This window comes from Gopherus flavomarginatus, chromosome 5, assembly GCF_025201925.1.
Source record: "Gopherus flavomarginatus isolate rGopFla2 chromosome 5, rGopFla2.mat.asm, whole genome shotgun sequence".
Classification (NCBI taxonomy): domain Eukaryota; kingdom Metazoa; phylum Chordata; order Testudines; family Testudinidae; genus Gopherus; species Gopherus flavomarginatus.
Genome location: NC_066621.1, coordinates 116091148 through 116115152, shown reverse-complemented (window position 1 = coordinate 116115152; position 24005 = coordinate 116091148). Strand labels below are relative to the sequence as shown.

Sequence of the window (24005 nt, the reverse complement as noted above, 5' to 3'; positions counted from 1 at the left end):
TTAATATGTAAGTGTGTATTCAGATATTTAAACTTCATGGAAATTAATAGTTTATTACCTATATAGTTCTCTCTTATCTATTCCTGTTATAATGTAACAGCAAACATTTACATGTATGTATGACACTGTAACTAAATTACCTATCAAAGAAATCTTATGAAATGCTAATGAAGGACTTAAGGACTTTAATAGAATATGCTAATTTCAAAGCAAGTCAAGGATTTCAAGTGCATTCCTCACCATCTGTCATCAAAGGGGAAAAAAACAAACAAAAACAAACAAAAAAACAACAACAACATGGATCCAGACTGTCAGCTAGCTAGTAAAGGAGATATAAAAGATGGATTCAAGGAAAGATCCTTCATCTCTGGACTGTTTGGATTCTAACAAAGCAGAATAACTGAACAAGACGACGGAGAATCCCAGAGTTATTCTGGGTATCTTGAAGGACTTTTGGGAAATTGGCAGTTTATTACAACCCTGACACCATTTGGAGTGACAAACTGTGATTTACTCATTATATTTTATCTGCTTTACCTTTCAATAACTCTCATGCTTTTTTTCTTACCTAATAAACCAATAATTAGTTTACTACAGAATTGGCTGCCAGCATTATCTTTGGTTTAAGGTCTGGAGTACCAGTTGATCTGGGGTGAGTAACTGGCCGCTTGGGACTGGGAGAAACTTGATGTAGGGGGATTTTAGGTTTAAATAATCTTTTATCACAAGTTCAGTTTGTTTGGGTGGTAAGACAGACTGGAGAGTCTAGGGGACTGTCTGTACTCAATGGTGAGACAGGTGCAGTGATCCAGGAGTTCATATTTGTTACTGGTTTAGTGAAATCTAATTACAGAACAGACCACCAGTTTGGGGTGTCTGCCCTGAGAGTGAGGCACTCACAGCTGTGAACCACTCCAGACAGTGTGACATCTATTTCACTTAAAAAGTTTGAACTGATGAAATGACAATTTTAACCATTTTTTTAAAAATCCAAACCATTTACATAACTCTGTACGTTATTTTGGATACTTACTGATTGATAACTCCTACACAGAAACAGTAAGACTGTAAAAACTCCAACAACTGCAGCACAAATCACTATTTCCCATGGGAAACCATAAAGATCAGGACCAGGTCTCATATGTTCAGGCAACGCTGCCACAACCTTAAAAAAAATTAAAAAAAAAAAAAAATCAAGCAGCAAAGTCTGAGTGGTTAAAAAAAGGGACAGATTACCTGTTATTTTTGACAAATGCAGATATTACTTATTGTTTACTGAGTCAACTGTGAGATTATAAGACTCTTTGTATATTTACTTTTTCAAAACCCTGAGAAGTAGCAAATGTTTTCAGAAGCCTTTTATTTGGTTTTTAAATCTTTTGTTTATTTAGCAATCAGTGTATAATATAACCGAAGACATATGGTGTGTTGAACCAGAACAGACACAGCTTTTCAAGTTTTCCTTCTGAACTTGTTGTTTAGGGAAAGGGTCCTTCATGAGATAGTTTATATGTAAAAGTAAGTGTCAGCATTAAAATAAAAAACAACATTTACCACATAGTTGATGGACAATTTATAGTGACAGCTAAAGAGATGCAAATAATTTATCTGATTGAACCACTACTTTTATTTTATAAAACATACTTATACTATGTTTTAGTCAATGTAGTTTACCATGTAAAGGATCGTGATTTGCATGATCTGAGGTCTACATTATTTGTAAATAGATATGTATACATTAATTTTCTAAATAAAACAAAAAACAACCTGCTTAATGCAGCTCACCTTTCCATATACAACTATTAGTATATAATATTATATTCACTAAGCTGACCAGTCTAAAGCTTTGAGACTTTCAAGCAAAGATGCTCAGTCTGCACTTGGAAAGAGCATCATTAGGCCTCCTTTGATACTATTGAAAAGGACAATATAAGCATGTTTTCCTTCCATATTTAAGACTATATTTCCTAATTTCACAGACATTAAAAATGCTTTGAATTTAACATGCCCTATGCCTCCTCTCAACCAAACCTCACTATATTTCCATTCCATTATCGTGCCCGTTTCATCTTGATTCTCCCTAAATATTGTGATGATCCCGGGTCCTGCAAGCTTGCCGATTTGGGCCCAACCCAGACACCTGACTTTTCTAGCAAAATGTAAGATATCAGACGAGCAGTTTCACAGCAGATTAGCTCCGTGTAAATGACAAAACGCAGGCTCTGGTGAGTGGGTCACTGAAGCACAGAGAAACGTTGCTTATCGCAGTGAAGCAGCTTTCGTGTTACGAAAATCCTCCCACCCTCAGATCTCCAGCGAGTCACAAATCACACACCTCCACCTCAGTGCCTGTTGAGAGCAAAAGCCCCAAGGCCGACTTGCCTGGGCGGCTTTTAGCGCAACCTGAGGAAGTTTCACAAGTGAAGGGTCCAGGAGAACAAGGCCGCAAAGCAGCCCCGTCCCTTGACTCCCCAGCCCCACAAGACGGGCAGCCCGAACACCCCCACGGGGGCAGAGCCCCAGCACCCCGGGCCGGGGAGCTCGCTGCTGCCGCCGCCCCGCACTCACGCTCCGCGCTCGCTCCAGAGCCAGCCCGCAGAAGCGCTGCGCTGTCTCTCGGAAGCCGGGCCACAGGCCCGCGGCTGCAGCCTCCGGAGCCTCCTGCCGGCTCTCCCCGGCGGCCATCTTACTGCGGCAGCGGCTGCTCACGCTCTGGGCGGCGGCGGTGGCAGCAGGTAGCGGCGACGGGGCAACCGACGCTCATGGCCCATCGCCGGCAACAGGCACAACAACCCCAGCAGCGCCCACGCAGTTTCCTGGCAGCGCCAGCCTGACAACCAAGCGGGCTGTACCACTGCCCCGGAGAGGGGAGCGGGGCGAGACCACGGCTCATCAAGTGGGACTGCACCACTGTCCCAAAAGCACAGGCGGCACCATTCCGGGGGGACGGCGGGGATGCACGGCTAGACCAGAAGAACGCACGGGAAAGAAGGGGACGGCGGCACCAGTGTGTGACACGGGGGGGGCAAAGGTTGCCACTGAGCCCCAAGTGCTGGGTACTGCGTTCTCCGCATTAGCCGGCCTGCGCCCCCCCACGCCGCCCATTGTGCGCCCCGGGGGAGGGGGGCAGGGCACGGCCACAAGGACACCCAGTAGGTCGGGACCTCCAGATTCCAGGGGCCACCCCAACGTCAGACGAGAGGTGTCTCTTTATCCTCCATTTTAGGAACACTGGGGGCAGGCTCCTGGGGAGATGCAAACGTGTGCCCCCGTTTGGGGCCGGGCAGGACACTGGCAGCCTTGGAGTAGCACAAGTCATGTTAGCAGGATTGTGCTGGGCAGCTTCAGGGAAACACAAGCAACCTGTAACAAGTCTTCGCTCCAAGTCACGGGGGGGCATTGCCACCATGCCTTGTGACTCACTAAGTCATTTACAAGATGCTCATGTCAGTTACTTGCAGTTTGTTCTATAACAAATTCCTTCCAGGGACCAAGGGACTTAGTTTTATATATTTATTGGGGTTTTAGGGTCTTACCCTCTGTCTTTTTTTCTCCTCACTAATATCAATAACCTCACATCCCAGTGGCCAACTTAGAAAGGCTACATGCAGTTCTCTTTAGAGCCTATCAAACTAATATTTAGCCTCTTCTAAAATAAATCATTGGAGAGCACTGAAAGGCACTTCACCTCCCACAGTGCTCCTAGCCTGAGAAGGTAGGAACTTGAGCTCAAATCCTGTTTAGAGGCACAATGTACTGTTAACTAGACTGCTAGCCTAACCTAAAATTTGGTCTTTTAAACATTTCACACACAAATGTATTTCTTCACAAGCAAAACAAGGCCTAGACCCTGCTTTATCCAAGCTGTTGTTACCCATCTTGCCTGCTGAACTTCAGGAAATGAATCCCTGTGTCAGCCTATGAGAGTTTGGGGAGAATATTCTCTCCCAATGCCTACAGCAACTTTATATACAGAAAGCAGAAAAGAAAGGGAAAAAACCAGGGGTGTGGGGGGGAAACAATTAAACTAAGCAGATATGGTGTGGGGATTAAGAAAAAAGTAAAAGAGAAATGGAGGGACCCAATCTGAACACCCCATTCTGAAAATATTTCCTTTCCAACAGAGTTACTGCACATCTTCAAACACTTATACCCATATCCTAATGGAGCTAAACTCTACCAAATGCTGACTCTGGACTGTTAAAATATCAAGCTAGTGTGAAGAGCCCTTCATAGGCAGATGTTAGAAATTCTACACTTAACTCCAGAGGTTGTTGGAAACTGCTGTTTCAGGTGGAAATGTTTGAATATAGTTGGCTTGGTATTTATAACTTACAATGTAAACAGAATCCTTTCCTCACAAACGAAGCCTACTCCCCTTTCAAACATTTAAAGAGATACAATTCAGAATAAAAACAAGATAGAAAGTAATTACAGAAACAAAGGAAAGATCATCATACAACAGTACAGGTTTAGAAGTATTTCTATGGCAATCTCACAATCATTCCATTTTGACATGTACCCTGTAGTACTCAGTGGATACAGAACCAATCTCTTCTTAGCTTGACTTTAACTACTTGTACAGAAACTTACCCCTTCCTTTGTTTTGGATGTTTCCATTTGTGAATCAAATATTGTAATCACATAACAAACATTTCTATAAAAACTATGAGCATAACAATATCCCTAGTTTCTAAAGGAAAGTTCCTGATCCAGTCAGAGACACATCCTGCACTGGTATGTTTCCAAATGGAGAGATCCTGTTTTGACATTTCTGCAGTCAAAGGAGGTGGGGCCAGAGGTGGATTAACGACTAACAACAAAGTTTCTCATTTCATGGCACATCATGTCTCCTTTCTTTTGTAAATATAAATTAATTGGCACTATGTGTTTTTAAAATTCCAATAAAAAGAAATGTTATGTTAGGAAGTCTAATATATACATTATTTATTTGTTTATAAAAGGTAAAGTACACCTTTTAAAAAACTGACCATATTGTGGGCATATAATATCACGTGTAGGTATTACACACTGAAACACAGAGGCTGCAGAAAACACTGATAAGCCATACCCTATCTACGTGGCATTGTACTTTTATTTATTTCATTATTTCTGTAACTTGATTTCTATATTCCATTGGAATTCTTTTCATTATAATTATGTTTGTAAATCCCAGCTTTTATAAAGTTTGACTCAGTCATCCTTTGTATGCAGCAACATATGCATTTGCATCTTTTATTGTGAAAATCTAAGAGGAAGGAAAAATGCAATAGAAGGTAGCTGTTGGTACCTAATAATATACATGGGAATTTTAAAGTAGCAATTTTATTTGTAGTGAACAATAAAAATTTGAATTTTAACGTAGCCTGTAAAGCATGAATACTCTGTGTATCCCAATTAGCCATTAAAGTCTTAATTTCTAAAGAAAAGAAATTATTCATGTTTCTCTCTCATGGTTCATGTATTTGCCAGAACATACGGGGATAAATTATAAGCATGTAATTAATCCCAGTGTGTCTCAAACTTTAAGACCTTGATTATACCACATCTGAACCTCAAAATTTCTTGGCATATGACCTCTTCAGATATGCTTCATGTATTTGTGCCTCAAGAGTTCCAATGTCTCTGCCTTCAACATCCCTTTGCCACCAAGGTTTCTTAGAAATTTACATCCATAATGTCCTCCTTATTTTGCCCCACCCCATCCCATTTATCTTTCAATCCATAATATTCTCCCTTTACTTGTCAAATTCCCACATCCTCTGTCTTCCTCTGGCTCTCCAAATACCCTTTCCATCCCTTCAGTTATCCCTGTCTTCACCCCCTTTGCTTTGTTTCTCCCAGACATCCATCTCGGAGTGCCCCATGTCTGCCTACCCCTTCCCACCTTCCCTTTTCAAACCTTTCCCACCCAGTTTCTGCCCCACCTTCCCTGCTATCTTTAGATTCTTGCACTACAGCTCCCTTCACTTACCAAGCTCACAGCCTTCCCTTACTCTCAGACCTTCCTTCCCCCAAGTCTCCCCTCTACTCTCCCTCCTTCTCTTCTCCCTCCATCTCCACCACAGCAAACTTCTCCCATACTTACTTTCTTCCCTTCCCCCAATCCCCTTTGCTTCTCCCATGTTCCATCTCCCCAAGGGCTCTCACTTGTATTTGTTCCCTCCAGTACCAGTCCCCCCACCACAAGGCACAACCTGTACTGGTTCCTCACATCTCCCCTTCCCAACACTCTCTGTATCGGTGCCCTTCCCTCGCTCCACAAGATCTCTCTGTTCCCAGGGCCTCCCTCATCAGCTCCACAAAGTCTACCTTGTACCAACCCCCAAGCAAATTCCCTCTTGTATCTGTAGCCCTCAGATTACCTCTTCCTCACTGTTCCCCCATTCTCTCTCTCTCCAAGGACCCCGTGGACCTGTCACCACTCCCCAGCCCCTCTTAACCTGTCCCCCAATTCCTCATTCCCTCCCTCTCCGAAGACCCAACATCTCCATGTCTCTCCCTGTACCTGCTGCCCTCTTGCCCCCATGGTACCCCTCTCCAAACTCCTCCCTGTCCCACCCCTTCCCCAGCTCTCCCAAGCTCCCCAAAGTCCCCCTCCAAGATGCCTCCCCTGTTCATGGTTTCCATGTTCCCCCAACGAATGTCCCCTTTGCGCCCTCCCCAACCACCCCGGCCTCTCTTTCCCCTTCCCTCCCCAGAGGAGAAGCAGCACAAGCTGCTGCTGGTGGGCAATGGGTGCCTCTCTGCCTGTCCCCTACGTCAACTGACAGAGGATGAGGAGGGTGTCCATGCAGGGAGGAGACTGAGCCAGCTCCCAAGTCTAGCTGCATGGGGACATAGTGGCCTCAGTGTAAGGAAGCTGCACTGCAGCTGCCTCTTCCCAGCTTGTCTTTTCTGCCTGACTGCACGTTTTACTGAGGGGTTATAAAGACTAATTTTTTAAAATCATCTTCTACAGCATCTAACTGCGCCCAGTGTACCTTCAGTTGTACTTCTACCATACTTTGAAAACAGTTGATTTAATCTATATATTGAAAGAAGAAAACAAAATGTATGATAACACAACTTGCTGATGGAGATTTTACATTTGTAGATTTTGCAGCAAATACAAAATAAGAGTTCCTACACCCACTGTGCCTCACATTTTATATTCTTTTATATATTGTACTAACTTTCGTAAATTGAGTATGTTCACAAGAGGACCATGTTATGTTGCTGTGGGAATCAAAAGTTTAAATTTCTTGATTCTGGTACTGTATGTGTAAAATCACGACTAAAAGTTTGCAGTACCTTTTTATTTTATTTTATTTTATTTTATTTTATTTTATTTTATTTTTTTATTCCAGGCCCAGCCCAGCTTTCATTTAAATAAAATGGAATTCTGCCAGTTAGTTCCATGGGAGCAGAAGCAGGCCATGGGTTTCCTTTAAAAAAACAGATAAAAGATGCTGGTGTGTATGACAAGGGTGTTTTCTTGGCTGTTCTATAAACAAACATTTGAACGTATTAAATGCACAAGGGAGGACTCTGCAGAGGCAATGGGAGCAGCAAGAGGCCAAAGAAAACAGCAGATAATGTGGCATTTCCTGCCCCCTCCCCTCACCAGTTGGGCATCAGGTCTCCCTGTGGCCAAGTTTGAAAATTCTGGTCTTCTTAAATGCTTCCTCAACATAAAAATAGAGGCCACACTGAAGATACCAACCCCAATTTTGCTATCAGTTCCAGCTCCAACTCCAGATGAGTTGCAGAATGTAACCAACAGTAGAATTGGGCTCAATTTACCTCTGATGATGTTAAAACATTAAATAAACAAAATCTTACCTTTTTGCTAACAGTTGCCATTGCTGAAAATACAGATTTTACAAAGTCACCAACGTCAAGACCATCAAAATGCAGGAGAATCTGATATATCCAGTCTTCTTCTGTTAATTTATAAAGAAAGAAAATGTTTTGCATTATCAAGTTATCTTGTTAATAGCTCCATTTTTTATTTTTATTTTTTTAAGATTGCAATCTTTTTTTCAGATCAAACAACTTCACACTTACCATTATTGGGAATGTAGTTTTGAATCAGGAAAAAGATCTGTGATAAAGGTTTTTTAGCATCTAACTGAACATTTTTCGCTGAATTGTACATTTTCTTCTGAGCATTCACTGGAGCAATTGTTACTGCTTTTGAACGTTGGCCACTGTTATGTTCTTTATACAAAGCTGTATGCCTGTGATGATCTTCTTTTGGCGCGTTGTCTGATATTTTTCTCTCATCAGATATATCTGGAAACAATTGTGAAGTGGAATAATGTTTATTTTCAGCCTCCTCATCAAGAATATTTTCTGCATGTGAAATTTTGTAAGATTATTTCCCACTATGTTACTAATTTGGTTTCTGAATTCCTCCTCATTTTCAAAGTCAGACTCTCATTGGCAACTGCCAAAAAAAGGAATCCTCCTCCCCCGAAAAAAAAACCAAACCAAACCCCTAAACAAATGGACAACTGATTTAAAGGGTTATTCTTCTGATGTCACCATGTGACAAGAAAATATAATAAGTGACGTGGCAGGCATATAAGAACACTTTCAGGACAGGGTTCTATTTACATAATCTGTATTATATCACTGTAAATCTATATTCTAAAATATATTTGGCCAAATTCTGGTCTCAGAATGGGGTTGCATGGATGTAACTGCAGGCAAAAAAAAATGGTTACCTACCTTTCGTAACAGTTGTTCTTCAAGGTGTGTTGCTCATGTCCATTCCATTCTAGGTGTGTGCACACCCACATGCACAATTGTCATAATTATTTGCCTTAGTGGTATCTGTAGGGTCAGCAGTGGCGCCCCTTTGAGTGCCACATTCATGCACTGGTATATCAGACGCAAACTCCTTGGCCGGGACAATATACTTCTTTTTGTCCCTCTTTGAGACGGGAGGAATGGAGGAAGGAATTTGCCACAGACCCTTGGCAATCTTAAGGACACCGTCATGCATGGGTAGTCTAACACGGGTTGGGGTAGAGGCTGACAGGAGATTAAACAAGGTGTCCACCTGATAAGCCATTTCCTCCACTTCCAGGCCCAAGCTCTTGGCCACCCGATGCAACAGGGCCTGGTGTTACTTTAAATCGTCCATCGGGCTGGCCCTCAGGGGACCCACAACTGACTCATCCGGGGATGAGGACAATGACTGCACCACCAGGGGAAGTTTCAGGGCCTCTTCCCCCACAGGGGAGGGAGGCTTAGGGGTGGGCGCTGTTCCCTCTGCCTCAACCACCGAGTGTGCCTCGTGCATTGAGGCTGGTGCCATCAGTGCCGCCAGCTGTTGCTCCGAGGCAGAGACTGATAAGCAGTGAGAAGGGGGCATCACCACAACTGGCATTCCCCACGCACCTCAATAAGGCCACTACACCAGCCACTGGCCATGCTGCCAAGTTGGCGCTGTCAATGTCAACACAGCCTCAGGTGCCCATTCATGCTGGTGCAGTCTAGGTGAGGGGCTGAACTGGGCTTCCATGCTGGAGGAATCCCCTTCCGGTGACCACAGTGGGGCTGTCGATGCCTGGGTCTGCTTTCTGACTGTTGCCATTGGAGACCGATCCCTAAAGCGAGGTGATCAGTGCTGGTAATGAGGGGACTGGTGCTGGTGCCAGGGGGACTGGAGATGCGACGGGGAGTGCTCTCATGATGCAGGCTACCAGGATCTGCACCTACAGGATGATTGGCAGGAGGGCAAGTGGTGTCGGTAGAACGGAGACTGGCTTCTTACTCTAGGCGATCCACGTCAAGATGGTGGCGACTGTGAACATGGCAGAACTCCAGTGACTTGCAGCGCGGAGGTGGAGAGTGCTGCTTTGTCTTGAATCAGCAGCACTCCACTGCCCCCTGAGGGGTCTTAGCAGCTGGCTTGCCCTCGTGGGCAGCCTTTGCTGGTTCCTGGGCACATGCTGCATCAGCGGTGTGGGCAGAGGCCTGTACTCTCTCGGTGCTGGGGGAGCCTGTGAAGGCATCGGTGCTGCCAGGGTTTTTGGTTCCATGCTGCTCCCGGGAATCGGTGGTGGACCTTTCACAGGGCTAAGGGCCTGCCTGGGGAGGTGCGAGCATGCAGCTCCGGAGTGGCCGGGAGGCCTGAAGTGGGTGTTTTGCCCAATGACCTATGCCCCTTTTTGCTCAGTGACGGGGAGCCATACTTTTTAGTCTTCTTTTTAGGCACCAGTGACTGGGAATGGTGCTGGGCAGAGTCTGGTGCCGGGGCCACACCGTGCACCAAGGCCAAGGTACTTGGAGAGTCCTAGCGGGGCTGCACAGAGGCCGGACGCAGGGTGGACTCCATGAGGAGAGTCTGTAGCTGAATATCCAGCTCTTTTGCATGAAGGCTTGCAAGTTTTTACAAATTCGGCACTTGTATCTAATGTAAGGGTGGGCAAACTATGGCCCGCAGGCCATGTCCAGACCATCAGACCTTTTAATCTAGCCCTCAAGCTCCCACTGGGGAGCAGGGTGGTGCTCCCTAGCCCCCGACTCACAATTCCTTGATGAGCATCATCTTCCTGCAAGCAGAGCCACACTGCACAGGCACGATTGGCACTGCTTACCCAGACTTAACTGTGCTGTTTCTCAGATCAGAACCCCGCCCCTGCATGGCAGCTCACCCAGTCCTCGAAGCGCCAGCCTCCTTGCACCAGCGTCTGCCCAAACTAGCCAATGATCAAGGCCGGCAGCTTTCAGGATACTGCCCCTAATCGAGTCCAATTAGGAGCTCCTTCATCGACCAATCCCTGAGGCACCGCTCCTCCAAGAGACTCGCTTCATTCCTCATCCGCCAGTCACCACAGCCCAGACCCTCCTGGTCTCCTGTGGCCCCCACCCTCAAGGTTTTATGTTTATTTCCACTAAAATGTATCTTTATTAAATAGAGTTTACCTCTGAATTGTTAATTTTGTGAGCATTCATGGCCCGCCATACAATTTCCATACCCAGATGTGGCCCTCAGGCCAAAATGTTTGCCCATTCCTGCTCTAACATGTGACTCCCCTAAGTACTTGAGGCAGCTGCTATGGGGTCACTTACAGATATAGGCCTGTTGTAGTCTGCACAGGACTTAAACCCTGGAAGACTAGGGCATGCCCCGCCCGGGGCCAAGTCCCTGTTGGGACCCTAACTGCTAACTACTCCTCTATCTTGATATAACACCACCCAATACAACACGAATTTGGATATAACGCAGTAAAGCAGTGCTCCAGGGGGGCAGGGCTACGCGCTCTGGCGGATCAAATCGAGTTCGATATAACACGGTTTCACCTATAACGCGGTAAGATTTTTTTGGCTCCCGAGGATAGCGTTATATTGAGGTAGAGGTGTATTAACTACACTTAACAACCACTTAACACTAACTACTATAAACAAAACTAAGGCCCAAAGTCAGTAGACAAAAAACCGGGAAGCTGCTCCGACTAACCACCATGGGCAGTAAGAAGGAATTGAGAGGGCATAGGGTTGGTGGTACCTGATATACCAGTGCATGAGGGCGGCACTCATGGGGGTGCTACTTCTGACCCTAAGGATACCATTAAGGCAAAAATCTCCAACAACCATGCATGTGGGCGCGCACACACCTAGAATGGATTCGACATGAGCAAGCACTCAAAGAATTTGTGTTGCCCAGATGTAATTAAGGCCAGAATATAGTTCATTATTTAGAAAAAATTATGTTTTGTCTTTGATCAGTACTGATTGGAGTACTCTTCCAGAGTTGCCAGGTCTCTTTATGAAATCATGTTCAGATATGTGGGAGGAAAACTCAAGTAAGAGAACTGTAATAGCCAGGAAAAAAATAATTAATACGGGACTAAAGATGATCAGCTTTCCATAAACTAAACAAATTTCCTTGCAAATGTTATATGCACAAAGAACTAATATAGACATGTTTGTCTGTGAGTAACGAATGGAAGCACACAGCAGCTGCACATATAGAAGAGTATTTCAAGAGCTCAAACAATTAACAAAAAATGCTACTATATGAGATGAACTCAACGTTGTGGAAAATTTCATAATCTTGAGCAGCAGTTGGGAAATTATTGTATGTCACCACTCTGCATATATACAGATATATGATGACAGAGCAAAAACTACTGGAGTTATCTGTGCCATCCTACGTTTTGATTTCTTCAATTAGCTCAGTGATTTAGACTAAACAAGCAGAAGGCTTTAGAAAACAAAATGTTTCCAGCCACAAAAAGGAAATAAGCATTAATTAATTTTTCGTGGCAGCTCTAGAAGTACAGCTACTATATAAAGATACAATAAAGTCACAATTAGTTACATTTAGTGAGCTAAGAAGAATTAGCAATGTGTTAGAGAAAAAGAGTTACAATTAATTTTAATTAAGTCTGTTAATGCAAAATTTTTATTTATTAGAAAATACCCTAACTGGGCCATATTTTCAAAGTCTCAATTTGGCTACTGAAACTGCACATGCCTACGTCCATGTTATGCCTAGGTTTTTATGCAACCCAAACCTTTAGATTTGTATGTATATATGTAGTTATATATCTTTAACTACCCATTTTGTATGCACTGTTGACTGAGAAATATTGCAGGTGTTAAACTGTGGGCATAATTTCAGAGGATTTAGAATACTTAATCCTTTGTGCCAAATTCATTTCTGGTATAACTTCACTGGCTTCAGTAGATTTCCCATTAGAAAAACTACATTACCAACTACATTCCTATTTTACTTACATTGTGAGAATGATAATGTAAATGATGCAAAGAGTCCTGTGGCACCTTATAGACTAACAGAAGTTTTGGAGCATAAGCTTTCGTTGGTGAATACCCACTTCGTCAGATGCATCCGACAAAATGGGTATTCACCCACAAAAGCTCATGCTCCAAAACATCTGTTAGTCTATAAGGTGCCACAGGACTCTGCTGCTTTTACAGATCCAGACTAACACGGCTACCCCTCTGATAATTTAAATGATTGTGACACTCAGGGCCAGCGCTTCCATTTAGGCGACCTAGGCGGTCGCCTAGGGTGCCAGGATTTGGGAGGGCAGCAATTCGGTGGCGGGGGGTCCTTCTGCGCTCTGGGTCGGCGGCGGCAATTCTGCAGCGGGTCCTTCACTCGCTCCGGGACCCACCGCCGAAGTGCCCCGAAGACCGGGAGTGCAGAAGGACCCCCCCGCCGCAGAATTGCCGCCAACGACCAGGAGCGCAGAAGGACCCCCACCTAGGGTGCCAAAAAACCCTGGCGCCGCTCCTGGTGACACTAGTCACACAAATATGATACATTTTGGTACTTTATGATGCCACCAATGAATACTGGAACCAAAATATGCAGTGGCATCAAGAGTTTGATTACAATGGGATTGATTATAAAAAAGAATCATGGTACGGTAGTCTTAAGTCTGACTTTTGAAATAAATGGACTTACTCACCAGAGTAAAATAACAGGCTATGGTATGAAGTATAACAACAGATAGCCCAGTCTGATGTCCACTGAAGTAAATGGAAAGACTCTCATTAACTTCAATGAGCTTTGGATCAGGCCAGAGAACCTATGGAAGAGGAACTATCTCTGGAATAATTGTGAACTCTTTCTCTCTTAACAATTTTAGGTGGTTTTCTACTGGCTTTACCACTGATTTGTACAAGTACTTTACTCATGTCCATATATTGTATATTACATCAGGGTGTCCATAACCTATAAGTAGTATGGCATAAGGGAGTTATATATTCCTCAAAGTGTTTAATAGCTACACTATAATCACCTATTAACAGCTAGTAGCTAAATTCACTAGTGTTGATTTTAAACCACTAAAAGTGGACAGTGTCACACCTGTTTTACATTTTTATCACACAAAGCAAGTATTGTTCTTGTTTTATCACCTTTAATTAGTAAAGCAGTAGTCCAGTACCTGATTCTGCATTTTGGGCTTCACACTTTGTTCTGATGGCTGATAGAAGATCTTGTAGCTCTGGAAGAAAATTCATTTTCTCCTTTATACATTTCTCATAGCCAACGTCCAGATTATGTTCCTCTTCCACAGAGGCAGTCACTTGTTTCTTCTGCATGAAATTGTCTTCACATGTAAAAGTAGTGATAGCATGCTGAACTTTTTTAAACTGTTGTTTTAGCACCAAGAGTTTGTTTTTTTCACATAGACTCTTTAAAGGTTGCTTCACTTCCTGAGACAATTTTGAATAAAGCTGTTGGTATGCAATGAATGGGTTGGATATATCTGTGTCTCCTTCAATTAATCTTTGGCTTTCTTTCCTTGTTTTCCTTGTAGCTTTTGCCACCTGAACTGTGTCTTTCTCTTGTTCAGATTCATTTTCCTTTAACTCAGCCTCTCTCCTTTGCACGTTATTAAATTCTACCTTTATCTGGTTTATCCTAATATCTTCCCTGTCTTCATTTGGGTCTAGGACAGGAATTGTGTGTTCAGAATTTCTTCTAAAGTCTCCATTATTATTTTTACTAAACAAACTTCCAAGAAACTGTGAAGTTTTTGTAAAAATACTAGTCACCACTTCCTCTGTCATGACACCATTTTTATCATTTATATTTTGGGAGTCTGTTTTTTTCTGATCATCAGTATCTTTTTTGCTTTTTTCCTTACTATCTCTTGCTTTTTCAGATGTAGTTAATTTTTCTATATGATTTATGTTTTCAGTTGGAAGAGCATCTTCCCTGTCAATGTGTCTTATACCATTCAGATCTCTCTGTTTCACAGCATTTAAATGGAGTGTATCCAAGCCCTGCTCACTTTGTGAAGGTACACGTTCTATGTTGTTGTGTGCTGAATCATGATTATGGGGAACATGTGACAAAGGCTTATTAGGATTAGAGCCACCATGATTTTTAAGAGGTGCCTGGGTTTGCAATTCAGTAGACTCAAAAGATTCTAAATGTAATGCAAGGTTTCTTTTTTCAGAGTTTTCAACTACACTAGATTGCTCTTGGAATAAATGTTCATGTTCAGTAATTAGGATATGATTGGATTCTGCAGTTGTTTCTGTTGTAACTAAACTTTCTTCAGACATTTTCTGTGATTCTGCTACATCCTGTAACTTTGGTATTACATTGTCATTTGAATGAGGATATGATGAAATTTTCTGGTATTCACATTCATTTTCTGTATTTATGCTTTCCGTATCTTCATGATGACTTGAACTGCTGGGCTCAGGTACTTCTAAATCTGATGACATGGAAGACTCTTTTCTTTTATTATGTAGCATCTGATTTTTACAGTTCTTGCCAGGATCTGAATTAGTATTATCCCTAGTCCCACATTCTGATGTCAAAGGCTCATGTTGGGAAGATGAATCATCCAGTTCTATATCTATTGGCTCTTTCTTATGGTGTGGTATAGTCATGGAAATTTGTTGAGATTGCAGGTCCTCTTCAGAAAAAGTATCAGCACTAGCATCAGGTGCTATAGTCTGTTCTTGTAGGACTTGTTCCCCAAGAACATTTACCGTTAATGAAACCTCACTAATTCTAGTATTATCAGAATGCTGTTCAGATGGATTTGAAATATGTTCTCTTTTATTGTAGTCTTCATCTATTTGCTCCTGTGGAAATGGCACAGAAGATTGTGGAACTTCATTGCCTTTGTTTTGCAAACCATACAGTAAATAATTTAATGTGTGACTGTCTTGCTCAAGAATTATATTCTCACTTTGTATTATTTCCTCAGACGTATCTACTGAAGATGTTTCTTGGTTAGCCAAATAATTTGCTTTCTTTTCATTTTGGGGTTTATTTGGCTCATAATTTTTTATCATTTGCTCACCATGTTCTAGGTTAGCTTCACCACACTTTGAAATATGTTGTGAAAAATTCTCTAGCTGTTTTATTCTGTCTCGGGAAAAATAACTTATGTCTTTGCCATTCACTACCATTTTGTCTAACACAACATCATCAACATTTGAGTTGGAAAAATTATCTTTTATGGAATCTTGTGAGACATCATGCAAACCTTTGTCAGAAGAATTTTTAGTATATTCCACATCAGTGAGTTCTCTTTCTTCTTCAGAATCCAAAATATTATGTTGTCCCTGTACTTCATTATTTACATAGTGTTTTGATAGTGATTCAGCAAATTCCAGAGAAGAGAACTGGTCTGAAATTTGAACTTTCTTTGTGTCAGCAATGTGATCAATGCCAAATTCATGACCATTATCCCCTGAAAAAATTTCAGCTAAGCAACCCTGCCTTCCTCCCTTTTTATTAATATTTTGTTGACTAAAATAAGAATCTTCACAGAAGTATCCATGTTGTTCTGGTAAATCTTTTATATTTAATTTTGATTCTAAAGATACCTGCTGCTCATCTTCTAAAATAGAACCTTCACTTTTCTCTTTTATATTAGAAAATTCCTCTCTTTCATTACTTTTAGAATTGTGTTCCTTGCATTTTGGATATGTAAATAAAGGGTCTACTCTGTGTTCTAACTGGGATTCTGTAAATGAAAGAAGTGAGCTATCTTTTACTAATTTAGTATCTTTAATTGTGTTTTCAGGATCTTGTTCAATATTTTGCATTGTCAATGGAGAAAATAGAACACTTTCTTTGGAAATGTCTACATTACTCTTCTCTAGTACTTGTTCATTGCTTTTCTGATTTGTTTGGCCTTTCAGTTCAATTTCTTTGCCATTTGTAATCTGGCCATTTTCATCATCAAAGCTCAGAGTCTCTGGTAGCCTTTGCAGAGAATGCTCATCTTTGGTTGCAAAACACTGGAAGCTCAGTATGTTTTTATAATGACTAAAAGAAAAGACAGACTGTGGTTCTTCAAACTGGTTTTGCTTGTCTTTCTCAGAATTATCAGCTATGTCTAAGTCATGAGATAAACTTGAAGATGATAAAAGCTGGGCTACAACTGATTCCTGTGTGTCTTGAGAAACTATAGATTCCTGCTCCTTTTGATCATCTGATCTGTCCATATTAAAATCTATGTTGCCAGAGATATTTTCATACCAACCTGTCTGTTGATTTTTGCTATCTGATTTCTCCGTTATCTCTTTTACTTCAGTATTTTCTATTACTTGACATTCTGCTGCTGAATTTTGTTCTGTACTGTAAAGCTCAGTTAGTTTGTTTTTGTCTGATAAGCCTTGAGTAAGAGGTGACTCAGCTTCATTTGGGATTTTCTTGAAGTTTGGAAGACTATCTAAATTTGCTGGCAACTCCCCAGAACTTGGTGTGTCATATTCTGAATCTACCGATTCTTGTTTATTTGTTTTCAGATTATTTTGTTCTTCATCTTGCATCATTGCAGCTATTTCTCTTTTTGATTTCCTCTCTGTGTAAGTTTCAGTTTCCTGTAGGTTTAAACTACTCATTTCTTCATTCTTATCTGTTCTGTCCTCTTTATGTTGAATTGGTTCCTCTTTTGATAACACACGCTGTTCACTAGAATAAAAATCTTCACTTATATATTCATGTTGTACTGGTGAATCTATAGTATTTTCTAACTTTAAATCTAAAGATACGTGCTGCTGGTCTTTGGAAACAGGGACATCACTGTTATCTTTTATATTAGAAAATTCCTGTCTTTCACTACCATCAGAAATGGGTTCCTCAGGGTTTGAATACCTAGATATTTGTGAATGTTGACCTGGGGAGATTTTAGGTTCTAACTGGGATTCTACAGATAAAAGGGGTGAAATATTGTTATCTTTTACTAACCTGGCATCTTGTTTATTTTTTTCACTCCTTTGTTCATTACTTTGCACTGCTAATGGGGACAACAGAACACTTTCCTGGGACATTGCCACATCTCCCTTCCCTTGCACATTCTCACTAACTCTCTGATTTGCTTGTAATTTCACTGCAGTTTCTTTACTTCCTTGTAATATTTCATCATTATTTTCAAATTGGGAGAGTTCTTCACTAAAGTTCAAATCCTCCTGTGCACTTTGCACAGGTTCCTTTACTTTGGTTGTTAAACTGTGAAAGCCCAGTATGTTTGTAAAATGACTAAGTGAGAGGAGAGATTGAGATTCTTCAAACGTGTCATGCTTGTCTTCTTCTGAATTTTTAGCAACAGTGGAGTCTAAGCTCTGAGGTGAGCTGGGAAAAGAAAGAAGATGGGATGTAACTGATTCCTGTGTGCTATGAGCAACCAAAGATTCCTGCCCCTGTTGATTATCTGATGTGTCCCTATTAAAAGTAATGAAGTTACTATATATATTTTCATACCAACCTGACTGGCCATTTATGCTTTCTGACTCCTGAGTTATCTCTTTAACTTCAGTGTTTTCCATAACTTGAGTTTCTGATACTAGGTCTTGTTCTGAACTGTAAGGTTCAATTAGTTTGTCTTTGTCAGCAACATCTGTAGTAAAAGATGACTCTTCTGCATTTTTGGTGCTCTTTAAATTGAGAGGATTATCTTCATTTACTGGCAGTTCCCCAGAAGTTGGTGTTTTATTGTCGGAATCTAGTATTTCTTGTACATTATTTTTCTTGTTATTTTGGTCTTCACTTATCATTACTTTGGCTGTTTCCTTTTTCAGTTCTCTGTCCATCTGAGATTCAGTCTCTTGTAGGCTCAAAGTCTGAATTTCTTCATTCTTATCTGTTGCAACCTTCATTTCTCTGCTTTGCTCCTCTTTTGTTATAGTGTTCTCTTTCTTAGCATGCCCAAATGTTAAAACATCACTTAAACCCAAATTAAACCAGCTTGGTTTGGATACCTCATTGTCTCTCTTTTGCTTTTCTTCTGTTGATATTTCTGCAGCTGAATTTCTTTGTTCAAACTCAGAATGTTCAGCATTACTAGAACTATCATAGATTTGTGGATTATGTTCTTTGAACAGTAAACCAAGGCCTGAATTCTCTCTACCAAAACGTAGTAAATCTGTCAGTCTACTCTGAAACCAGCCAGAAGGCTCTGGTTTATCCTCATCATTTAGTGCTTTCATGTCACTTTCATCAGTTATTGCTATTTTTCTGCTTCTGAATGTATTTTCTTCTAGAGACTCGGTAACTGTTTCAAAAACTTCCTCATCTTGTTTACTTCCTAGCCCAAGCCATCCTACAACACCAGAAACAGTCCATGTAGATTGTATTGGAACTGGTTGACTGCTTTCAGCTTCTTGCGGGACAGCATCATCTTTTCCATTTTTGTTCTCTCTGAACAATTTATTGCTCTCCGTCTCCTTTTGAGTGTGAGGGTCTTTGAATTTTCTGTCTAATTCATCACTTTCAGGAACTGACTCAATTCCATGTTCCCGCTGGAAGGAAATACTTGTCTGTTTTGGGAGCTCATCTTTGGGCATCTTTGATTCTGGTTCTGCGTAAGGTAATGGATATTCACTTTCTTCATTATGCTCATGCAATACACTATCTTTATTTTCCAAAGGGTATTCACCTCCATCAAGACAAAGGAAATCAGTTTCCTAAAAGAATAATATTCACCTTTTTATTATGTGCATGAATGTTTTAAAGTATTTTGTAATAAAATAATATACCCATTTTATCTACTTTTTTGCTTATGTACAATAGTATGTGTGTATAGCCTTGTATGAGGAAATGTAGGTAATCTGGATATTCTTCATGACTCTATTTGGCTTAGTTGCTATAATATTTAAATCTAAACTTATTAATAGAGATCTGTGTCTGAGCACTATACACAGACAAATGGTAAAATAACAAGAAAAACACATACTGAATGACCCCAAAGAAGACTGGCAATGACACCTGAGTTTCTATCCATGTATCACCTGCAGAACAGAATTTCAGCTGTTCATCAGTATACAGGGAAGATCGGTGATATTAGTTTACCTTAGCTGGCACTTCTACTTCTTGTGTAATAAAAACATCTTCAATTTGAACAGCATGCTTTGGGAAATATCCAAAATCCTTCCCTTTCTATAAAAATAAAAACGGAAGGAGAGTATTTAGTGTTTTGTTATATATACAGATGATGTATGTATTTTTGCATGTTAAGAACTTATGATCAAACAAATACATAGATTAGAAGAGCCCTCTAAAGTTGATATTCAGACCCATTTTAGTCAATGGAGCCCCTTCTCCTTCACAAATACATTTTTTCTCCATCACTTATTGAAGCGTATGACACTATATACCCCATGCTATGTTTTACAGTATACACTTGCACATTACTATTGTGAACATGTGTTGGTTCAGTATCAGAACAGTAACCTGGACACAGCTTCAATTCATGTGTTGTTATATGCACTAATGATTTGATCTCACTCCCACTGAAATCAGTGGCAAAGCTCCCAGTGACTTAAGTCAGAACAAATTCATTCCCTCATAGCAAATGAGAACCATACTCCTCCATATATCTTATGTTCACAAATGTAATGTATATATCGGGTATCTACTACCAGCCCTAAATTATTTCTCTGTGTAGGATGTGCTAGGGAACTAGATGAGAAATTGTTATGATCCACGTCAACAGGAGGTACCGGGTTATCTAGTAATCTGAGCTACCAAACTCCTAACTGAAAGAAATGCATTACATTTGTATATTATCAATGATCATCTGTGCTGCTTTTGAAATTATTCCGCTCTACTGGGTAAATCTATATTTTATGACATTCAAATTTTCAAAATGCATAAAATTTCACTGATAGACTGCGTTGGTTAACTTTTATTTTTTGTAGAGCTATCCAGTTCTTCTATTGTAACCATCACCTGGTATTTGAGCACCTACGGGGTTTGAACTATATGCAAACACATGTCCACTGTATCTTAAGTTCACCACTGTCTTAACCATTTGAGCATTTTGTTGAAGGTGCTCAAGAAAAATTCCCAATTACTTCTTTGGGAGTTTTGTTTTAACAAAGATTGCAGGATCAGACACCAAAATTGGATTTTTGATTAGATAGTTTTAACAATTCCTTACCTACATTCTAATCAGTCTGGGGATGTTGACCCAATAGACCTGAACTGTTCTAAGTAAGCCATGTAGTTAAAAGACAGATGATATGGTAGTGACTATAGCGTAATTACTGTGAGACTGAAGACCAGGATTGCAGTCTCAGCTCTATCACTCCCAATGAGACCTTGGCCAAATCTGTGGTTAACTTTCCCTATCTGGGGAAAATGGAAATCATAACTACCTACCTCACAAAGATGCTGTGAGCCTTAATTGGCTAATGTTCATCAAGTGTTGTAAAATACCCAGATTACAGGTACTATAGATGTGCAAATGTATTATTACAGGGGTGGCCAAACCATGGCTTGTGAGCCACATGTGCCTCTTTTACAGTTAATGTGTGGCTCACGAAGCCTCCTATACCCCCCCATTTTCTGCCTACCAGACTATGTGAGGAGTTCAGGGCTTCTGACCTGCAACGGGGTGGTGGGGCTAGAGGCTTCTGCCAAAGACGACTGGTGCCTCCTGAGAGTGAGGAGCACAACTTAAAGGTTCATCCCCTCCAACAGCTTGAGTCACGCCCCACCCCCCAGCATACCTCCCCTCTTACCCTCACCAGCCCCTCCCTGCAGCTCCCATGTGTTAGCTTTGTGTAGAGAGCGGCAGCAGCAAAAGCAGTGCTCTCTCTACAGCTCCCAGCTGTTTGAAGCTGCCGTGCCCCACAGCTGCAGCTCCCAACTTGTTGGCTCCAGCAGCTGCTGTGCAGCGAGGGGGGTCCAGTGACACCATGTGACCAAGCGGGGGCCAGCAAACTCTGGCAAAAAGCTTTGGGGGGCACATGACATCGCGTCCCCCCCCCATGTGTTGTCTCTGGTTTCTTCTCCAGCAGGGAGGAGGGTCTCAGAGCTTCAGACCTCCAAGGCGTGCCTGTCCAGGCATGGCTCTCAAATTTCTGAAGATTGTTGTATGCTTGACCACTCCTGTATTATTGTTTTACTTGGTTTGCTCATAGTGAAATTATTGCAGACTGAAATACTTACACTTCCTGCCCACAAATCTTCCCTTTTTCTTGAAAGTTTGGAGTATACGATTATCTCTTCCCCCACTTTGAATTTCAGATATCGGCAGTCAGGGCCTACATAGTCTTTAGTGCCTTGGACTCTGATCATTGCAGCTGAATATATGTAAAAAGAGAGCAAAAAGCAACTATAATAACTACTTTTCTTAAATCATTCATCACTCTGAAAAAGTAGATGTGATGTATATAAAGAGACACTAAAAATTGTTTATATATGAATAAAATATGTTTTATGATAATATCACTGTTTAAATTCTAAAGTAGAAAGCTACTAAAAACTGGAATATACATTGGAGACCCTATCCTGCTCCCATTTAAGTCAATAGCAAAAATCCTATTGACATCAGTAAGAACAAATTCCAGCCCTAGATGTGCAGACCATTTTCAGTATTGGCACACACAAAACTTCCAGTGCCTTCAACAGGAGTTATATATGTGGAGCAGCTGATCCAAACACAACAAGTATTTTGATTGTTTGATTTCTAAATATTGCACATTTTCATTGACTTATTTTTCAGCTATTTTAGTCATGTCTTTTGAACCTAATATTAAAGACAAAAAAGCTAAGTTTAAACAATATAAGCATGAAAGAATAGACATGTTGCCAAAAACAGGAAATTTAAAGTCTAGGTGGCTTGCTTTCATTTCAATTTACTTTTCAATAACTTTATAAATACTATACTCAATTTGAGTCCCAATCCCTCCCATAAGCTGCTCCACAGAAGCAGACACCTGAGTCTGCATGGAGCCCTCTGAAGTCAATAGGGCTCCAAATGTGTGCAAGGATGCATCTGCACAGAGCAACTTGCAGGATTGGGAATTCTGTGTGCAAATGTCAGCTTGCAAGGTGGATAGACTCTCAATTTTGAAAGTGCAAAAATTTGTAAGTGCAAAATCAAAGGAGGCAGCTGAAAAATTGTCTCCAAGTGACAAGCAGGTTTCACAGTGGTAATCTGAGAGTTGGCTTTTCTACAAAGTATCCATCTTGTATCACTGCCATTTCTGATTCTGCAGCAAGCCTGGACAGCTATTTATGCAGACAATTCACCCAAATTATATAGGGCTTTTCTGTCCTATTGCTTAACTAGTTTCTGCCCTTAATTCACACCATAGCAGGAAAAATAAATACAGGGAAAATGAGCAGTATCTTTCACAAGAAGAACTTATAATGGAAAAAAATAACATTTTGCTAAACCAGAATGTGTTCTGTAAACATTTTTATATTCATTTTACATTTACAGATATATCAGTTTAGAATTTTTTAAAAGTATTTCAGTATACAGAGAAGAATCATTAAAAAAATTAATTAGATGCTTCTTAACATAGACTATTTTGAGGAAACTCATGGAAAACTATAAGGTGTTAGCTCCAAGTTTCTAATGTACTGGTAACAAGAAGCATTTCTACTGAACTTTGCCCTTTTGCATATTTCCACAACACAATCCCACAGGAGGGTTTTCCAGTCATATTTTTCCTTTGTTGTAAATATATAGGGGTATCTTTCATAAGCCTAATGCTTTGACAACACTACATTAAAACATTTACACTTTCCAAATTTTCTTTCACATTTTTATTCTGGGCTTCTACATTGTGATTTGAAATGACTGCATATGGATTTACCAGACTCATTAAAAACAAAAAAAGTTTAACTTACTTTCACATTCCTGATCGCCACACTTTTTCCACTCTGACAGTAGCTTTGTACTCTGCAGACTTGTTAAAAATGAAATTACTAACAGCAAAATTCTGTGGTCCAAAAACTTCGCCATACTAGAAAAGCAAAACGTAAATCTAGAATTCGGCAAAACTGCGCAAGTAGGCTTGGTATTCAGTCAGCAGAAATATCCAATATTATTGTACTTAATCTAACCAAATGTTGAAAGTAAGATCCCATTTTCCTTCCAGCTGAAGAACTGCTTAAGCAGAAGAGCATTAGATTTCCACAATTTGCAGAGTCAGGTATCCTGATTAAACACATAGGCTTAATAATTAACTAAGTTTTGATAGTTGGACTAGTATTTTGAATACTAAGCAATGAACTCTATCCAGGCTGAAGATTTTAGACGTCC

At 40.8% G+C, this 24005-nt stretch overlaps 1 protein-coding gene across 5 annotated transcripts in view; it reads right to left on the bottom strand.

Annotated features, from left to right (window-relative positions):
- MIA2 (MIA SH3 domain ER export factor 2) overlaps positions 1-23782 on the bottom strand; it is a 59557-nt gene extending 35775 nt beyond the window's left edge. Inside the window, exons 1-7 of one of the 5 annotated variants that reach the window (XM_050953855.1) lie at positions 23591-23782; positions 21899-22032; positions 19796-19882; positions 18213-19410; positions 8050-8277; positions 7825-7925; positions 1034-1165 (exon numbers count right to left, since the gene is read on the bottom strand). In XM_050953855.1, the coding sequence (XP_050809812.1) occupies positions 1034-1165; positions 7825-7925; positions 8050-8277; positions 18213-19410; positions 19796-19882; positions 21899-22032; positions 23591-23705 (1995 nt within the window). In that variant the 5' untranslated portion in view covers positions 23706-23782. Of the gene's footprint in view, positions 1-1033; positions 1166-2568; positions 2946-4593; positions 4743-7824; positions 7926-8049; positions 8278-13916; positions 14143-18212; positions 19411-19795; positions 19883-21898; positions 22033-23590 lie in introns of those variants that run through there. The other 4 variants (XM_050953857.1, XM_050953858.1, XM_050953860.1 and 1 more) reach the window with 4 other exon arrangements.
- Between the last annotated feature and the right edge of the window lie 223 nt (positions 23783-24005).